This window comes from Oncorhynchus kisutch, linkage group LG16 (assembly GCF_002021735.2).
Source record: "Oncorhynchus kisutch isolate 150728-3 linkage group LG16, Okis_V2, whole genome shotgun sequence".
Classification (NCBI taxonomy): domain Eukaryota; kingdom Metazoa; phylum Chordata; class Actinopteri; order Salmoniformes; family Salmonidae; genus Oncorhynchus; species Oncorhynchus kisutch.
The window spans coordinates 51,716,743-51,736,731 of NC_034189.2; the positions used below are offsets into that span (position 1 = coordinate 51,716,743).

Here is a 19,989-nt window from a genome sequence, read left to right on the forward strand (position 1 = left end):
AATTTGTAACTGCAGTGTGTTGCAATAATGGCTGTCTTTGCTTAACTTATAACAGTGTTACAAAGGAAGCGTATGAGAAAATCAACTTTTTGTTAGGAGCTTTACATTTTGGAGTAACAATTGGGTGCGCATGTGTATCCTGGGGCATTTCTGGCGGTGGGCAGTCAAGTCACGCTCTCACTCCCCCCCCCATCTCTCTGTGACAAGCCAGTGCTCATGGTTATAAATGACTTTGCGAGGCCACGGCCAGGGCCCCTGGAGAAGCGCTGACATTTATTAGCCCCGCCACCGCGCAGCCACCACGTGTGTGTGTGTGTGTGTGTGTGTGTGTGTGTGTGTGTGTGTAGGACCCGCAGTGCGCACACACACACAACCTGTGGTCGGGAATAATTAGCACTTCACCCTAGACTAGACCAGCGACCCTAATCTCCATAGAGGGAGAGGAAGGAGTAGGGAAAAAGGAGGGAGAGAGAAGAAAGGAAGTGGAGGACATAAAGGATAACCTCCGCAGAGAGGGTGAGGACGGAGGGGGGGGTGGAAGAGAGCAGCTCAGACTGTAAAAATAGAGGGAAGGGGAGTCTGAAAGACGGACAGCGCTCTGATAACCTCAGTATCGTGTTCCTCTTTCAGACTCTTTCTCTCCTCTGTTCTGTTGTTGCCCCACTCCACGGCCATGTGTCAGGTGTGTCAGTAAGGGACGAGCCTGTAAGGCAGCGTCTTTTCGAGCCACACACACACACAGGAAAGAGGATATCTCAGTATGTGTGTGGAAGATCTGACATGCAGACTCTTATTAAGTTCTCCCTCTCACTCCCTCCCCCCATCACACACAGCAGGTCAAGGAAAAGCGATGCAGCGAGAGGCGGAGGAGGTCTTCATCCCTGTCGGATTACTCCCACTCCTCCCCCGCCCCCCCTCTCACCCCGCCACCCCAGCTCAGCCCTCTGCCCAGCCCTACAGAGACCCAGGACAGCACTCCAACCCCCTCCAACCCCCCGGTGCCCATCTCTACCCCTGCCAGCCGACCCATGCCTCCCGAGGCCCGCAGGCTCATCGTCAACAAGAACGCAGGAGAGACCCTGCTCCAGAGGGCTTCCCGCCTAGGATACGAGGTAAAATTATTTGATAACATATGTGGAAGGGCTGTACGGGGAGCTAGTGTGTTGGTTTGAAGGGCTGTACAGGGTGCTAGTGTGTTGGTTTGAAGGGCTGTACAGGGTGCTAGTGTGTTGGTTTGAAGGGCTGTACAGGGTGCTAGTGTGTTGGTTTGAAGGGCTGTACAGGGTGCTAGTGTGTTGGTTTGAAGGGCTGTACAGGGTGCTAGTGTGTTGGTTTGAAGGGCTGTACAGGGTGCTAGTGTGTTGGTTTGAAGGGCTGTACAGGGTGCTAGTGTGTTGGTTTGAAGGGCTGTACGGGGTGCTAGTGTGTTGGTTTGAAGGGCTGTACGGGGATCTAGTGTGTTGGTTTGAAGGGCTGTACGGGGTACTAGTAGGTTGGTTTGAAGGGCTGTACGGGGTACTAGTAGGTTGGTTTGAAGGGCTGTACGGGGTGCTAGTGTGTTGGTTTGAAGGGCTGTACGGGGTGCTAGTGTGTTGGTTGGAAGGGCTGTACGGGGTGCTAGTGTGTTGGTTTGAAGGGCTGTACGGGGTGCTAGTGTGTTGGTTGGAAGGGCTGTACGGGGTGCTAGTGTGTTGGTTTGAAGGGCTGTACGGGGTGCTAGTGTGTTGGTTTGAAGGGCTGTACGGGGTGCTAGTGTGTTGGTTTGAAGGGCTGTACGGGGATCTAGTGTGTTGGTTTGAAGGGCTGTACAGGGTGCTAGTGTGTTGGTTTGAAGGGCTGTACGGGGATCTAGTGTGTTGGTTTGAAGGGCTGTACAGGGTGCTAGTGTGTTGGTTTGAAGGGCTGTACGGGGTGCTAGTAGGTTGGTTTGAAGGGCTGTACAGGGTGCTAGTAGGTTGGTTTGAAGGGCTGTACGGGGATCTAGTGTGTTGGTTTGAAGGGCTGTACGGGGTGCTAGTGTGTTGGTTTAAAGGGCTGTACAGGGTGCTAGTGTGTTGGTTTGAAGGGCTGTACGGGGTGCTAGTAGGTTGGTTTGAAGGGCTGTACAGGGTGCTAGTAGGTTGGTTTGAAGGGCTGTACGGGGTGCTAGTGTGTTGGTTTGAAGGGCTGTACGGGGTGCTAGTGTGTTGGTTTGAAGGGCTGTATGGGGTGCTAGTAGGTTGGTTTGAAGGGCTGTACGGGGTACTAGTAGCTTGGTTTGAAGGGCTGTACAGGGTGCTAGTGTGTTGGTTTGAAGGGCTGTACGGGGTGCTAGTGTGTTGGTTTGAAGGGCTGTACGGGGTGCTAGTGTGTTGGTTTGAAGGGCTGTACGGGGTGCTAGTGTGTTGGTTTGAAGGGCTGTACGGGGTGCTAGTGTGTTGGTTTGAAGGGCTGTACGGGGTGCTAGTAGGTTGGTTTGAAGGGCTGTACAGGGTGCTAGTAGGTTGGTTTGAAGGGCTGTACGGGGTGCTAGTGTGTTGGTTTGAAGGGCTGTACGGGGTGCTAGTGTGTTGGTTTGAAGGGCTGTACAGGGTGCTAGTGTGTTGGTTTGAAGGGCTGTACGGGGTGCTAGTGTGTTGGTTTGAAGGGCTGTACGGGGTGCTAGTGTTTTGGTTTGAAGGGCTGTACGGGGTGCTAGTGTGTTGGTTTGAAGGGCTGTACGGGGTGCTAGTGTGTTGGTTTGAAGGGCTGTACGGGGTGCTAGTGTGTTGGTTTGAAGGGCTGTATGGGGTGCTAGTAGGTTGGTTTGAAGGGCTGTACGGGGTACTAGTAGCTTGGTTTGAAGGGCTGTACAGGGTGCTAGTGTGTTGGTTTGAAGGGCTGTATGGGGTGCTAGTGTGTTGGTTTGAAGGGCTGTACGGGGTGCTAGTGTGTTGGTTTGAAGGGCTGTACGGGGTGCTAGTGTGTTGGTTTGAAGGGCTGTACGGGGTGCTAGTGTGTTGGTTTGAAGGGCTGTACGGGGTGCTAGTAGGTTGGTTTGAAGGGCTGTACGGGGTGCTAGTGTGTTGGTTTGAAGGGCTGTATGGGGTGCTAGTAGGTTGGTTTGAAGGGCTGTACGGGGTACTAGTAGATTGGTTTGAAGGGCTGTACGGGTGCTAGTAGGTTGGTTTGTTCTTCTGTCTCTCTCTCCCTGGGTTGTTTGGCGTTCATTCTCTCCATGTCGTTCAGTTTACGTCTGCTAGTTCTCTCTCCCTTCACTTGTCTAAGAGACGAGAGGCCATGTGAGAGCCCTCCACCAGGCACAGAGCTCAGAGCAGTCGCCTAGCTAGCATACACACTGCTTTCCCTCTCTCTCTCACACACAGACGTGCTGGAGTACGGCTCTGCTCTCTTCTCTCTCCAAATCTCCAGTAGCTCTTAACCCGTTCCTACCACATCCAACCCAGTTTCCCAAAACTATTTTAAAAAAACACAATTTGGATAAAAATTCCTCTTCTCCCTTTCCTGGTCTAAACCCTGGGAATATTGGGATTAAGTCCATCCATGACTAATTTGTCCCCCCAGATTAATGAGCCTGTGGATTAGTTCCAGCAGGGCTGCCTGAAAGGACTGGCACTGCTCGCAGGAAACCAACCATTAATGCTGTTTGGAACGCATGCCTCGTCCTCTCGCTCCCTTCCTCCTCCCTTCATCCCCGTCTTCTTACTCTCCAATGCAAAACATGGTAGTTTTAAAGGAGACTGCAGTAGAAAGACAACCTTTTGAGATGCGGGGAGATGAGCTGGGGGTAGAGAGGTTCTCTAACTGAATGTGGTTTTTACCTGAGGTGGACAGCAGGACAGATAGAGTTGGTGTTGGAGGGAATTGGTAGTATATTCTATGAAATGGCAAGATGAAACGGTTTGGAGGTGGGAGAAATGGTATCCCTCTAGATCAAAGGTAGGGCTGATTTTAGTAGACCAGCGTCTGTGTCCAGGGTTTTGAGTGTGTGTGAGCTCTTCGTAGTGTGTGTACAGGAGGCAGTGAGGCATGCGCTCCAGACGGAGCTCTTTGATTAAAACGAGAGGAGAGGAGGAGGAGGGCAGATTTAATCCTGTAGTGTCCACTCTCCTCCTCCCTTCCCTTGTTCTTCTTCTCCTCCGCTAGCCCTGTCCGCCCCTGAGCCCTCTCTCCCTCCCTCGGTCCCCGCTCGGCGCCGCTAGCCCTGTCCGCCCCTGAGCCCTCTCTCCCTCCCTCGGTCCCCGCTCGGCGCGGCTAGCCCTGTCCGCCCCTGAGCCCTCTCTCCCTCCCTCGGTCCCCGCTCGGCGCCGCTAGCCCTGTCCGCCCCTGAGCCCTCTCTCCCTCCCTCGGTCCCCGCTTCGGCGCCGCTAGCCCTGTCCGCCCCTGAGCCCTCTCTCCCTCCCTCGGTCCCCGCTTAGGCGCCGCTAGCCCTGTCCGCCCCTGAGCCCTCTCTCCCTCCCTCGGTCCCCGCTCGGCGCCGCTAGCCCTGTCCGCCCCTGAGCCCTCTCTCCCTCCCTCGGTCCCCGCTCGGCGCCGCTAGCCCTGTCCGCCCCTGAGCCCTCTCTCCCTCCCTCGGTCCCCGCTTGGCGCCGCTAGCCCTGTCCGCCCCTGAGCCCTCTCTCCCTCGGTCCCCGCTCGGCGCCGCTAGCCCTGTCCGCCCCTGAGCCCTCTCTCCCTCGGTCCCCGCTCGGCGCCGCTAGCCCTGTCTGCCCCTGAGCCCTCTCTCCCTCCCTCGGTCCCCGCTCGGCGCCGCTAGCCCTGTCCGCCCCTGAGCCCTCTCTCCCTCCCTCGGTCCCCGCTCGGCGCCGCTAGCCCTGTCCGCCCCTGAGCCCTCTCTCCCTCCCTCGGTCCCCGCTCGGCGCCGCTAGCCCTGTCCGCCCCTGAGCCCTCTCTCCCTCCCTCGGTCCCCGCTCGGCGCCGCTAGCCCTGTCTGCCCCTGAGCCCTCTCTCCCTCCCTCGGTCCCCGCTCGGCGCCGCTAGCCCTGTCCGCCCCTGAGCCCTCTCTCCCTCCCTCGGTCCCCGCTCGGCGCCGCTAGCCCTGTCCGCCCCTGAGCCCTCTCTCCCTCCCTCGGTCCCCGCTCGGCGCCGCTAGCCCTGTCCGCCCCTGAGCCCTCTCTCCCTCCCTCGGTCCCCGCTCGGCGCCGCTAGCCCTGTCCGCCCCTGAGCCCTCTCTCCCTCCCTCGGTCCCCGCTTCGGCGCCGCTAGCCCTGTCCGCCCCTGAGCCCTCTCTCCCTCCCTCGGTCCCCGCTTAGGCGCCGCTAGCCCTGTCCGCCCCTGAGCCCTCTCTCCCTCCCTCGGTCCCCGCTCGGCGCCGCTAGCCCTGTCCGCCCCTGAGCCCTCTCTCCCTCCCTCGGTCCCCGCTCGGCGCCGCTAGCCCTGTCCGCCCCTGAGCCCTCTCTCCCTCCCTCGGTCCCCGCTTGGCGCCGCTAGCCCTGTCCGCCCCTGAGCCCTCTCTCCCTCGGTCCCCGCTCGGCGCCGCTAGCCCTGTCCGCCCCTGAGCCCTCTCTCCCTCGGTCCCCGCTCGGCGCCGCTAGCCCTGTCCGCCCCTGAGCCCTCTCTCCCTCGGTCCCCGCTCGGCGCCGCTAGCCCTGTCCGCCCCTGAGCCCTCTCTCCCTCGGTCCCCGCTCGGCGCCGCTAGCCCTGTCCGCCCCTGAGCCCTCTCTCCCTCGGTCCCCGCTCGGCGCCGCTAGCCCTGTCTGCCCCTGAGCCCTCTCTCCCTCCCTCGGTCCCCGCTCGGCGCCGCTAGCCCTGTCCGCCCCTGAGCCCTCTCTCCCTCCCTCGGTCCCCGCTCGGCGCCGCTAGCCCTGTCCGCCCCTGAGCCCTCTCTCCCTCCCTCGGTCCCCGCTCGGCGCCGCTAGCCCTGTCCGCCCCTGAGCCCTCTCTCCCTCCCTCGGTCCCCGCTCGGCGCCGCTAGCCCTGTCTGCCCCTGAGCCCTCTCTCCCTCCCTCGGTCCCCGCTCGGCGCCGCTAGCCCTGTCCGCCCCTGAGCCCTCTCTCCCTCCCTCGGTCCCCGCTCGGCGCCGCTAGCCCTGTCCGCCCCTGAGCCCTCTCTCCCTCCCTCGGTCCCCGCGCCGCTAGACATGGCTGCTGTGTTTGAGCGTAAACTCAACGGCATCTTGTTTTTCTAGCCTTCAGGGTTTTTTCCTCCCCTCCCTCTGTCTCTCTCTCCCTCGCTTCCTCTCTCTCTCCCTCCTTCACTTTCTCCCTCCCTCCCTCCCTGGCTCCCTCCCTCCTTCAGCGGGCCCCCGACAGGAAGCTTTTCTAACTGCCTGCGTGTGATAAGCCACAAGCAGCTCCCTAGGGCCACCCGCACTCTCTCTCTCACGCACACAGCGCAGCACGGAACAGCAGACAGTGAGCACTGTAGAGAATGCAAGAGCAAGAGAGAGAGGAAGACTGTGAAATACGACAGGGCCGTGAGGCCGGGCCTTTCAATGTGCCGCTCCCTCCCTCCCCTCCCTTCCTTCCTCTCCTCCTCCCCCTCCACTCCACACGCTGGGCTTGCCGCCTGCCTGCCTGCTTTCGTTTCACAGCCTCTCCAAAACAAATTCCAGTCAGTGTGCAAAACTGGGAGGCTCCGTTGGATCGATCTCTCCCGCAATCTTCACACTTGTACCACTTAGCCTTAGGACTGCCTTTAATTACACACACTCACAGCACACACACGCACGCACTCACTCACAGCACACACACACACGCACTCACACACAGCACAATCACACCACACACATGCAAATTCACACTCGGATTGTGGAATATCACTCCGGCAGCAGTGCATAATCTCAATTCCTGGTGTGTGTGTGTGTGTGTGTGTGTGTGTGTGTGTGTGTGTGTGTGTGTGTGTGTGATGTATATATCTACAGTGAGTCTTGTGTATTTGTGTGTGTTTGTGAGTGGAATGAGGATCTGTGGTGAGGCATGGCGTTGGTTTGTGCTTCTTACTGTGGTTGCAAGAGACTGTTGTTTTTATCTGCTTGGATGGTTGACTTTGGTCATGCAGCCATTTCCATAGTCTCTCTGATCACAGCATCTATTCATTATTATAACTGGGAGAGAGCAGCTATCAGTTCACCACTAATAGTATTTAGATTTTATTCAGCTGTTTGACTTTGTCTAATTTATTCAGATGAATTGGGTGTATTTGTTAAATAGGGAATATCTAGATCATTTGTGACTTTGTTTGCCATTAAAATAAGCGATAGGATCCACCATGTTGCTTGCTTCTGTCATGTAGGTGAGGTCAATGTTCATGGATGGAAGGAGGTGAGGGAAGGAGGTGAGGGAAGGATAGAAAGTGCATAGTACTGAGACTGGTCCTCCTGTCTTTGTGTTGTCACTCGCTTGTCACCGACCAGCTAGCAGCTCCATACAAACACACACACACACTACTCAGTGCGTCTCCACTCAACACACACACAGCCCTGCCGGCTGTCGCTCTTACATTGCCATTTTTGTCATTTAGCAAACGCTTATCCAGAGTGACTTACATACATTTAATATAATATTTGTGTATTTAAATTTTACTGGTCCTCCGTAGGAATGGAACCCACAATGCTCTACCAACTGAGCTACACGGGAACCAGCCAAAAGCCCTTTGACATGCACACACACTCACTTCCTGCATATTTCAGAATCCTTTAGTATTTGCGATGCGTGTCGTGACACATAAGTGGTCTCTCTCTTTTTCTTTCTCTCTCTCTCTCTCTCTCTCTCTCTCTCTCTCTCTCTCTCCCCCCTCGCTCTCTCTCTCTCCCCCTCTCCCCCCCTCTCCCCCTCTCTCTCTCTCTCTCTCTCTCTCTCTCTCTCTCTCTCTCTCTCTCTCTCTCTCTCTCTCTCTCTCTCTCTCTCTCTTCACAATCCTGCCGTGCCAAGGATGCCAATGAGATATGTTAATGAGGCTGGGCTGAAAATGAGTCAAGGCTTTGTCCTGTACCTGCCAGAACTAATAACACACACCGGGATGGACACACCTAATTGTACTCATTTGCATGCTTACGTGTCCGAAGTAACTGATTGTCCTCACACATGCTATCCATAAAAAACACTGGAGGTTTTACTTCCTCAAGAGTTCACACGAATGACCTTTAAAAACACACGTGCAGAACATTCAATACAGACACTCATAAAGGCTAACAAACACCTATAGCTCTGCCCTCTAAAAATGCATGCTCACGCCATCTCTTTCACCCGCTCGCTCTCTCTCTCTCACACACACACAGGCCCTTATGTGAGAGTGCTGTAGGGCGTTATCGCAGCTCGTATCCTCCTCTCTTGTCTGTCTGCCAGACCTCAGAGACACAGCCGTTCAGACACATCCCCAGTGCGTGCGCACACACACACACACACACACACACACACCACACACACACACACACACACACACACACACACACACACACACACACACACACACACACACACACACACACACACACACACACACACACACACACACACACCCTATCCATATCCCCAGGCCCCCCACTGCTCTCTCGACACCCTCCCCCTTCAACGCTGTACTCCCACTCACTGGCTGGATGAGTACATGAAAAAAGCCAGAGAAACGAGAGGGAGAAAGGAGAGATCACGCCCGCTCAATTAAAAGCTCCACTTAGTGTGCCCCGGCCTTTTCACGCTCCCTTCTCCCTGCTCCTCTGTTCTTTTCTCTCCATCGTAATACACTGTGTGGTCTCCTAGTCTTTGTCTGCTGGTGAATGCAGGGTAAAATTAGAACCAGCATCAGAGAGAGCTCTAAACCACGCTGTTGTTTTTCACTTCCTGATTATCTAAATGGCGCCGGCCTAGATGACGCTTAGGACACAGTGAAAAATGGAGAGTATGCCTGTGTAGCGTGTGTGTACGTCCGAGTGTGCGTGTGTCCCAGTCTGTCAAGTGTTAGTAGATGAGAAACAAGGCTTCAGCATTCTCAGGGTTGGAATCTCTCTCCCGCTCTCCTCACTCTAACCTCCATATGCATTTACATTCTAAAACTTCTTTGTGAGACTTGTCTATCATACCGTATGTGTGGTTTGTGAGGGAGTTAGGCTTGTGAGGGAGTGTGTGTGGTTGTGTTCTCTAAGTGATAGAGTAGCTAGAGGGTTAACAGTCTGTGGGGGGGGGGGGGTGAGCTGGAAGGCCATCCTCCCTGAGGAGGAAGAGATTAAAGAGGAACTATGAAAGATGAGCGGTAGGTGGGTGTTTTACTGCGACGGGAAGGAAATCAACAACCCTGTGCTCTCCACTGTGCTCCTCTCCTCTGGCGGCCATTAAAGCTGTGCTTTATCATGTGTTTAATGCCCCGCTTAGCTCCACCGACCGACCAGCCGGCTGGAAAACAGACAGACCTCCACAGCTCACTACAGCCCGCTGTGCTTTTAATATGTGGAACTGTACCATGTACACGTTCATAGCAGAATTGGGCCTAGTAGCTACCACACCACAGTAGTAGACTAGTAGCTACCACGCCACAGTAGTAGACTAGTAGCTACCACGCCACAGTAGTAGACTAGTAGCTACCACACCACAGTAGTAGACTAGTAGCTACCACACCACAGTAGTAGACTAGTAGCTACCACACCACAGTAGTAGACTAGTAGCTACCACACCACCGTAGTAGACTAGTAGCTACCACACCACCGTAGTAGACTAGTAGCTACCACACCACAGAAGTAGACTAGTAGCTACCACACCACAGTAGTAGACTAGTAGCTACCACGCCACAGTAGTAGACTAGTAGCTACCACGCCACAGTAGTAGACTAGTAGCTACCACGCCACAGTAGTAGACTAGTAGCTACCACGCCACAGTAGTAGACTAGTAGCTACCACGCCACAGTAGTAGACTAGTAGCTACCACATCACAGTAGTAGACTAGTAGCTACCACACCACAGTAGTAGACTGGTAGCTACCACACCACAGTAGTAGACTAGTAGCTACCACACCACAGTAGTAGACTAGTAGCTACCACGCCACAGTAGTAGACTAGTAGCTACCACGCCACAGTAGTAGACTAGTAGCTACCACGCCACAGTAGTAGACTAGTAGCTACCACACCACAGTAGTAGACTAGTAGCTTCCACACCACAGTAGTAAACTAGTAGCTACCACACCACAGTAGTAGACTAGTAGCTACCACACCACAGAAGTAGACTAGTAGCTACCACACCACAGTAGTAAACTAGTAGCTACCACGCCACAGTAGTAGACTAGTAGCTACCACGCCACAGTAGTAGACTAGTAGCTACCACGCCACAGTAGTAGACTAGTAGCTACCACGCCACCGTAGTAGACTAGTAGCTACCACGCCACAGTAGTAGACTAGTAGCTACCACGCCACCGTAGTAGACTAGTAGCTACCACACCACCGTAGTAGACTAGTAGCTACCACACCACAGTAGTAGACTAGTAGCTACCACACCACAGTAGTAGACTAGTAGCTACCACACCACCGTAGTAGAATAGTAGCTACCACACCACCGTAGTAGACTAGTAGCTACCACACCACCGTAGTAGACTGGTAGCTACCACACCACCGTAGTAGACTAGTAGCTACCACACCACAGTAGTAGACTGGTAGCTACCACACCACAGTAGTAGACTGGTAGCTACCACACCACAGTAGTAGACACCACACAAAAGTAGTAGACTAGTAGCTACCACACCACAGCAGTAGACTAGTAAGCTACCACACCACAGCAGTAGACTAGTAGCTACCACACCACAGCAGTAGACTAGTAGCTACCACACCACAGCAGTAGACTAGTAGCTACCACGCCACAGCAGTAGACTAGTAGCTACCACACCACAGTAGTAGACTAGTAGCTACCACGCCACAGTAGTAGACTAGTAGCTACCACGCCACAGTAGTAGAATAGTAGCTACCACCCCACCGTAGTAGACTAGTAGCTACCACACCACAGTAGTAGACTAGTAGCTACCACACCACCTTAGTAGACTAGTAGCTACCACACCACAGTAGTAGACACCACACAAAAGTAGTAGACTAGTAGCTACCACACCACAGCAGTAGACTAGTTGCTACCGCACCACAGCAGTAGACTAGGGGCTACCGCACCACAGCAGTAGACTAGTGGCTACCGCACCACAGCAGTAGACCGGTGGCTACCACACCACGGTATTAGACTGGTAGCTACCACACCACGGTAGTAGACTGGTAGCTATCACGACACGGTAGTAGACTAGTATCTGCCGCTTGAGTAGTCTGGTGGCGGCTGCACCGCGGTAGTAGACTGGTGGCGGCTGCGCCACGGTAGTAGACTGGTGGTGGCTGCGCCTCGGTAGTAGACTGGTGGCAGCTGCGCCTCGGTAGTAGACTGGTGGCGGCTGCGCCTCGGTAGTAGACTGGTGGCGGCTGCGCCTCGGTAGTAGACTGGTGGCGGCTGCGCCTCGGTAGTAGACTGGTGGCGGCAGCCCCTCGGTAGTAGACTGGTGGCGGCAGCCCCTCGGTAGTAGACTGGTAGCTACCATGCCTCGGTAGTAGACTGGTGGCGGCAGCCCCTCGGTAGTAGACTGGTAGCTACCACTACACGGTAGTAGACTGGTGGCGACAGCCCCTCGGTAGTAGACTGGTAGCTACCACGCCTCGGTAGTAGACTGGTGGCGGCAGCCCTTCGGTAGTAGACTGGTAGCTACCACGCCTCGGTAGTAGACTGGTGGCGGCAGCCCCTCGGTAGTAGACTGGTGGCCGCAGCCCCTCGGTAGTAGACTGGTAGCTACCACGACACAGTAGTAGACTAGTATCTGCCACGGTAGTAGACTGGTGGCGGCAGCCCCGCGGTAGTAGACTGGTGGCGGCAGCCCCTCGGTAGTAGACTGGTGGCGGCAGCCCCTCGGTAGTAGACTGGTGGCGGCAGCCCCTCGGTAGTAGACTGGTGGCGGCAGCCCCTCGGTAGTAGACTGGTGGCGGCAACCCCTCGGTAGTAGACTGGTGGTGGCAGTCCCTCGGTAGTAGACTGGTGGCGGCAGTCCCTCGGTAGTAGACTGGTGGCGGCAGCCCCTCGGTAGTAGACTGGTGGCGGCAGCCTCTCGGTACTAGACTGGTAGCTACCATGCCTCGGTAGTAGACTGGTGGCGGCAGCCCCTCGGTAGTAGACTGGTAGCTACCACGCCTCGGTAGTAGACTTGTGGCGGCAGCCCCTCGGTAGTAGACTGGTAGCTACCACGCCTCGGTAGTAGACTGGTGGCAGCAGCCCCTCGGTAGTAGACTGGTAGGGGCAGCCCCTCGGTAGTAGACTGGTGGCGGCAGCCCCTCGGTAGTAGACTGGTAGCTACCACGCCTCGGTAGTAGACTGGTGGCGGCAGCCCCTCTGTAGTAGACTGGTAGCTACCACGCCTCGGTAGTAGACTGGTGGCGGCAGCCCCTCGGTAGTAGACTGGTAGCTGCCACGCCTCGGTAGTAGACTGGTGGCGGCTGTGCCGCGGCAGTAGACTGGTGGCGGCTGCGCCGCGGCAGTAGACTGGTGGCGGCTGCGCCGCGGCAGTAGACTGGTGGCGGCTGCGCCGCGGTAGTAGACTGGTGGCGGCTGCGCCACGGTAGTAGACTGGTGGCGGCTGCGCCGCGGTAGTAGACTGGTGGTGGCCGCGCAGCGGTGGTAGACATCCATAAAGCAGCTCTTGAGCAATGAGGCGAAGGACACGTTTGCTTTCAGCGCTGAAGTGTTGTTGTTGAAGTAGTGTGTTTGAGTGGAGAGGGACTGTAGGGTCTATGTTTGAGCACTGTTGGTGAGCTGTTTTTTGGAGAAGAGTCCATTTAAGAAGAGTGGGGGCTGCTGGTCGTTTGAACACTGTGTACTGTGTTATGGTCTATTTTGTTGTCCACCAGGCATGCCAACCGCAATGCCAGCTCTCGCTGTTTAGCGCATAAGTTGCCACGGCACTGGCAGTAGCAGGAGTTGGACTCATTTGTTGCCACGGCAGCCACACGACCACGCTGTATCTAAAGATACATACACTTTCTCTGTGTATGTGTGTGCTCAGCTCACAGCACTGCGGTGGGGAGCTGTGAATTAATTCTATGAATACGGGTCGGGAGGGAGGGCACGTCAAAGCTGCGCTACGCTAGCTGAATGCTAATGTCTGTTTTTGCTCTCTGTGTGGAGTGCTGCTGCTAGTCTCCATCTTTCTCACTCTCTTTCTCTGGACCTCTCTCTTTCCACACTTCGCTACCCTGGTTCCTTCGGTTTGTCTGGGGTTGTGTGTGTGGTTTGATGCTAGCCACACTGGGCTGACTGGAAGGGTGTGTGTGGTTTGTTAACGACGCCAACCGCGCTGCGCAGCGCTGTCTGACACGGGTAAATGAGCACATAGACAGAAGAGAGACTGCTGTCGACTTGATGCTTATTTGGCTTTATTCTGCAGTTCTCATTCTGACTGGATTCTATCATTAACAATATACTACAGGACTACATATTTCCGTTATCGAGAACGTTTTAGGTATATACATTCATATGCTATGCTTTTGTAACAACCCTGGGTTTATAAACGCTGAAATCGCGCCACGGACTTCCGGATAGAAGGTCGATGGTCTGAGACCTGCTCCCTGCTGTTTCATTACATTGGTGTCAGAAGAGATCGGACCTCCGGCTAGAAGGTGGAGGGTTGGAGACCTGCTCCCTGCTGTTTCATTACATTGGTGTCAGAAGAGATCGGACCTCCGGCTAGAAGGTGGAGGGTTGGAGACCTGCTCCCTGCTGTTTCATTACATTGGTGTCAGAAGAGATCGGACCTCCGGCTAGAAGGTGGAGGGTTGGAGACCTGCTCCCTGCTGTTTCATTACATTGGTGTCAGAAGTGATCGGACCTTGCATCCACGACAGTGCGTGTGCTTGGCCGGTGAGCGCATTCCTATAAGACGACGCGCTCTTTGAAAGGAGGGAGTAGTGTAACCACCCTGGCTTTATAAGTGCGGAAATCGACCCTGCCGCACGAGCATGCTTTTGCGGCACAGTCGATAGCACGCTGGACTTCGGGCTCGAAGGTCGATGGTACGAGACCTGCTCCCTGCCTGTTTCATTACACTATGTTGTTGTCTTAGGTCTCTCTTTATGTAGTGGTGTCTCGTCGTGATGTGTGTTTTGTCCTATATTCACATGTTTAATCCCAGCCCCCGTCGCCGCAGGAGGCGTTTTGCCACTTGGTAAGCCGTCATTGGAAATAAGAATTTGTTCTTAGCTGACTTGCCTAGTTCAATAAAGGTTATATAAATAAATAAAATATTCTCATTGTGTTAGCCATAGTCACCTTGCTTTGGTCAGGCCTTGGAGTCAGCAAACTGTCTATAGAATTGCAATTAATTATAATTCTTTGCCACTGTGACTCATGACATGAGTCATGTTAAAGAGATACTTCAGGATTTTGGCAATGTTTCCCAGGAGTCAAAAGAACTCGTGGATACCATGTATATGTCTCCGCATGTGGTTTGAACGAAGTTGCTAACTAGCGCAACTGTAATTGCCAACTAGAGTTATCGCAATGCCTAGAAGTGTCTACCTCTAACGTCCTTCATACTGGACTCAAACATACAACTGGTATCCACAAGTTCATCTGAGGCTGGGGAAGTAAATGAAGGGCCAAAATCACGAAGTATCCTCTTAAGGCACAGAAAGTGAAAGTAAGTGAATTGAAATTGAATCCCTCCTCAATGGAAAAATAATTGGCAGTTTTTTAAAATTCCAAACCTGAATTCAATTTGGTTTAATCCCCTTTACTGAATGGAGTTGGGTGGGGAGAAACAATTTAATGGCCCCTGCTTCCCTGCTGTTGGGTTAAAGAAGCTCTCTGCTAGGAGCCATTCCGGCTCAAACATACTCTCCAGTGGCTCAGAATCCCAGGTTTTTAGGAGCAACTGTGCAGCCATTGTGGATATGGTCCATAACTGGCCAGCCTGAGCCATCACACACAGCCATCCAAATCCATTACCCAGATGTTAGTAGGAAATATATGGGACCGTTCAGGAGGGACAGATTGACTGGGCTATTTTGAGCCGCCCAGGCAGCCGTTTGATAAGACTTATTGAAAAATGAAAGGCTCGGCGACCACTCCACAGCATTTGCATAGAGATGGGAATCAGAGCGGAGGCTCCTGTAATGGCTTACCTTCCACTGCCCTGGTTGAGAGGATGAGGGATGAGAACCGCACAGATCCAGTTCTCTGGACCAGTTCCAGTTCGATCTCTCTTGGACATCATCTTCTGATATTAGAAGGACTGGCTAAGAGGGGCAAGGTAGTGTTGAGTCAGTCTGATACAGATAGTGTAGTATGTACTTGATATTAGGACTGGCTAAGAGGGTCTAGGTAGGGTTGAGTCAGTCTGATACAGATAGTGTAGTATGTACTTGATATTAGGACTGGCTAAGAGGGTCTAGGTAGGGTTGAGTCAGTCTGATACAGATAGTGTAGTATGTACTTGATATTAGGACTGGCTAAGAGGGGCTAGGTAGTGTTGAGTCAGTCTGATACAGCTAGTGTAGTATGTACTTGATATTAGGACTGGCTAAGAGGGTCTAGGTAGGGTTGAGTCAGTCTGATACAGATAGTGTAGTATGTACTTGATATTAGGACTGGCTAAGAGGGGCTAGGTAGTGTTGAGTCAGTCTGATACAGCTAGTGTAGTATGTACTTGATATTAGGACTGGCTAAGAGGGTCTAGGTAGGATTGAGTCAGTCTGATACAGATAGTGTAGTATGTACTTGATATTAGGACTGGCTAAGAGGGTCTAGGTAGGGTTGAGTCAGTCTGATACAGATAGTGTAGTATGTACTTGATATTAGGACTGGCTAAGAGGGTCTAGGTAGGGTTGAGTCAGTCTGATACAGATAGTGTAGTATGTACTTGATATTAGGACTGGCTAAGAGGGGCTAAGTAGTGTTGAGTCAGTCTGATACAGATAGTGTAGTAGGTACTATACTGAGGAATAACACTAGGTAGGGTTGAGTCAGTCTGATAGAGATAGTGTAGTAGGTACTATACTGAGGAATAACACGGGGTCTAGGGAGGGTTGAGTCAGTCTGATACAGATAGTATAGTAGTTTACTAGGAATAACACGGGTCTAAGTAGGGTTGAGTCAGTCTGATACAGATAGTGTAGTAGGTACTATACTGAGGAATAACACTAGGTAGGGTTGAGTCAGTCTGATACAGATAGTATAGTAGTTTACTAGGAATAACACGGGTCTAAGTAGGGTTGAGTCAGTCTGATTCAGATAGTGTAGTAGGTACTATCCTGAGGAATAACACGGGGTCTAAGTAGGGTTGAGTCAGTCTGATACAGATAGTGTAGTAGGTACTATACTGAGGAATAACACGGGGTCTAGGGAGGGTTGAGTCAGTCTGATACAGATAGTGTAGTAGGTACTATACTGAGGAATAACACGGGGTCTAGGGAGGGTTGAGTCAGTCTGATACAGATAGTGTAGTAGGTACTATACTGAGGAATAACACGGGGTCTAGGGAGGGTTGAGTCAGTCTGATACAGATAGTGTAGTAGGTACTTGATATTAGGACTGGCTAAGAGGGGCTAGGTAGTGTTGAGTCAGTCTGATACAGCTAGTGTAGTATGTACTTGATATTAGGACTGGCTAAGAGGGTCTAGGTAGGGTTGAGTCAGTCTGATACAGATAGTGTAGTATGTACTTGATATTAGGACTGGCTAAGCGGGTCTAGGTAGGGTTGAGTCAGTCTGATACAGATAGTGTAGTATGTACTTGATATTAGGACTGGCTGGGAGGTGCTAGGTAGTGTTGAGTCAGTCTGATACAGATAGTGTAGTAGGTACTATACTGAGGAATAACACGGGGTCTAGGTAGAGTTGAGTCAGTCTGATACAGATAGTGTAGTAGGTACTATACTGAGGAATAACACGGGTTCTAGGGAGGGTTGAGTCAGTCTGATACAGATAGTGTAGTAGGTACTATACTGAGGAATAACATGGGGTCTAGGGAGGGTTGAGTCAGTCTGATACAGATAGTGTAGTATGTACTTGATATTAGGACTGGCTAAGAGGGTCTAGGTAGGGTTGAGTCAGTCTGATACAGATAGTGTAGTATGTACTTGATATTAGGACTGGCTAAGAGGGTCTAGGTAGGGTTGAGTCAGTCTGATACAGATAGTGTAGTATGTACTTGATATTAGGACTGGCTAAGAGGGGCTAGGTAGTGTTGAGTCAGTCTGATACAGATAGTGTAGTAGGTACTATCCTGAGGAATAACACGGGGTCTAGGTAGAGTTGAGTCAGTCTGATACAGATAGTGTAGTAGGTACTATACTGAGGAATAACACTAGGTAGTGTTGAGTCAGTCTGATAGAGATAGTGTACTAGGTACTATCCTGAGGAATAACACGGGGTCTAGGTAGAGTTGAGTCAGTCTGATACAGATAGTGTAGTATGTACTTGATATTAGGACTGGCTAAGAGGGGCTAGGTAGGGTTGAGTCAGTCTGATACAGATAGTGTAGGTATGTACTTGATATTAGGACTGGCTAAGAGGGGCTAGGTAGTGTTGAGTCAGTCTGATACAGATAGTGTAGTAGGTACTATACTGAGGAATAACACGGGGTCTAGGGAGGGTTGAGTCAGTCTGATACAGATAGTATAGTAGTTTACTAGGAATAACACGGGTCTAAGTAGGGTTGAGTCAGTCTGATACAGATAGTGTAGTAGGTACTATCCTGAGGAATAACACGGGGTCTAAGTAGGGTTGAGTCAGTCTGATACAGCTAGTGTAGTATGTACTTGATATTAGGACTGGCTAAGAGGGGCTAGGTAGTGTTGAGTCAGTCTGATACAGATAGTGTAGTAGGTACTATCCTGAGGAGTAACACTAGGTAGGGTTGAATCTGTCTGATAGAGATAGTGTAGTAGGTACTATCCTGAGGAATAACACGGGGTCTAGGTAGAGTTGAGTCAGTCTGATACAGATAGTGTAGTAGGTACTATACTGAGGAATAACACTAGGTAGGGTTGAATCAGTCTGATAGAGATAGTGTAGTAGGTACTATCCTGAGGAATAACACGGGGTCTAGGTAGAGTTGAGTCAGTCTGATACAGATAGTGTAGTAGGTACTATACTGAGGAATAACACTAGGTAGGGTTGAGTCAGTCTGATAGAGATAGTGTGGTAGGTACTTTCCTGAGGAATAACACGGGGTCTAGGTAGAGTTGAGTCAGTCTGATACAGATAGTGTAGTAGGTACTATACTGAGGAATAACACTAGGTAGGGTTGAGTCAGTCTGATAGAGATAGTGTAGTAGGTACTATCCTGAGGAATAACACGGGGTCTAGGGAGGGTTGAGTCAGTCTGATACAGATAGTGTAGTAGGTACTATACTGAGGAATAACACGGGGTCTAGGTAGAGTTGAGTCAGTCTGATACAGATAGTGTAGTATGTACTTGATATTAGGACTGGCTAAGAGGGGCTAGGTAGGGTTGAGTCAGTCTGATACAGATAGTGTAGGTATGTACTTGATATTAGGACTGGCTAAGAGGGGCTAGGTAGTGTTGAGTCAGTCTGATACAGATAGTGTAGTAGGTACTATACTGAGGAATAACACGGGGTCTAGGGAGGGTTGAGTCAGTCTGATACAGATAGTGTAGTAGGTACTATACTGAGGAATAACACGGGGTCTAAGTAGTGTTGAGTCAGTCTGATACAGATAGTGTAGTGGGTACTATACTGAGGAATAACACGGGGTCTAATTAGTGTTGAGTCAGTCTGATACAGATAGTGTAGTAGGTACTATACTGAGGAATAACATGGGGTCTAGGGAGGGTTGAGTCAGTCTGATACAGATAGTGTAGTGGATACCCTAACCCCTCTGTCCCCTGTCTGTGGAGACCCTAACCCCTCTGTCTCCTGTCTGTGGAGACTCTAACCCCTCTATTCCCTGTCTGTGGAGACCCTAACCCCTCTGTTCCCTGTCTGTGGAGACCCTAACCCCTCTGTTTTCTGTGGCCTATCTAGGATGTAGTGCTGTACTGCCTGGAGAACAGGGTGTGTGACGTCAATCACCGTGACAACGCGGGCTACTGTGCGCTGCACGAGGCATGTGCACGTGGCTGGCTTGCTATCACTCAGCACCTGCTGGAGCACGGTGCCGACGTCAACTGTAGCGCCCAGGAAGGCACCAGGTAGACACACACACACACACTTAAGCATGGACACTCACTTTCTCTCTCACTAACACACAGGCCAGACATATGGACATGGACAATTGCCTTCCAAGGCTCTGTACATAACGCAAGTGTGTGTGTGGCGTGTCTGTCTCCCTCCCCCCCAGGCCCCTCCATGATGCGGTGGAGAATGACCATCTGGAAGTGGTCCGTCTGCTGCTGTCCTACGGAGCTGACCCAACCCTGGCTACGTACTCTGGCCGCAGCCTCCTCCGCATGACACACTCCCACGGCATGGAGGGATTCCTCTCTGGTGAGACTGCTTTAGAGATGGTGTGTGCGTGTGTTCCTCATCTGTGGAGGACACAGTATCATCCTCGGGAGTTGCCCGCGTTACCCCACTATCAGGTTACTTAGCAACAGCTGTAGAGGGGTCGTCCTCTAAGGGCTGGCCCTTGTGAGCGGTGCAGTGAGGGGGAGAGAGGTTGCCTGACGACTCAAACGGAATACTTCCACTGTTCTATGTTCACTACATACTTCAGTCTGAGACTGCCGTCAGGGAGGTCGTTGGCGGGTGCCGTCAGGGAGGTCGTTGGTGGGTGCCGTCAGGGAGGTCGTTGGTGGGTGCCGTCAGGGAGGTCGTTGGTGGGTGCCGTCAGGGAGGTCGTTGGTGGGTGCCGTCAGGGAGGTCGTTGGTGGGTGCCGTCAGGGAGGTCGTTGGTGGGTGCCATCAGGGAGGTCGTTGGTGGGTGCCGTCAGGGAGGTCGTTGGTGGGTGCCGTCAGGGAGGTCGTTGGTGGGTGCCGTCAGGGAGGTCGTTGGTGGGGACGTCAGGGAGGTCGTTGGTGGGGACGTCAAGGAGGTCGTTGGTGGGGACGTCAGGGA

The 19,989-nt window shown here is 52.7% G+C and overlaps 1 protein-coding gene across 1 annotated transcript in view; it reads left to right on the forward strand.

Annotated features, from left to right (window-relative positions):
* Positions 1–19,989, forward strand: part of LOC109887915 (BCL-6 corepressor-like) — a 101,381-nt gene that overhangs the window by 56,163 nt on the left and 25,229 nt on the right. Inside the window, exons 14-16 of the mRNA XM_031792261.1 lie at positions 834–1,112; positions 18,957–19,123; positions 19,273–19,438. Of these exons, the coding sequence (XP_031648121.1) occupies positions 834–1,112; positions 18,957–19,123; positions 19,273–19,438 (612 nt within the window). The remainder of the gene's footprint in view (positions 1–833; positions 1,113–18,956; positions 19,124–19,272; positions 19,439–19,989) is intronic.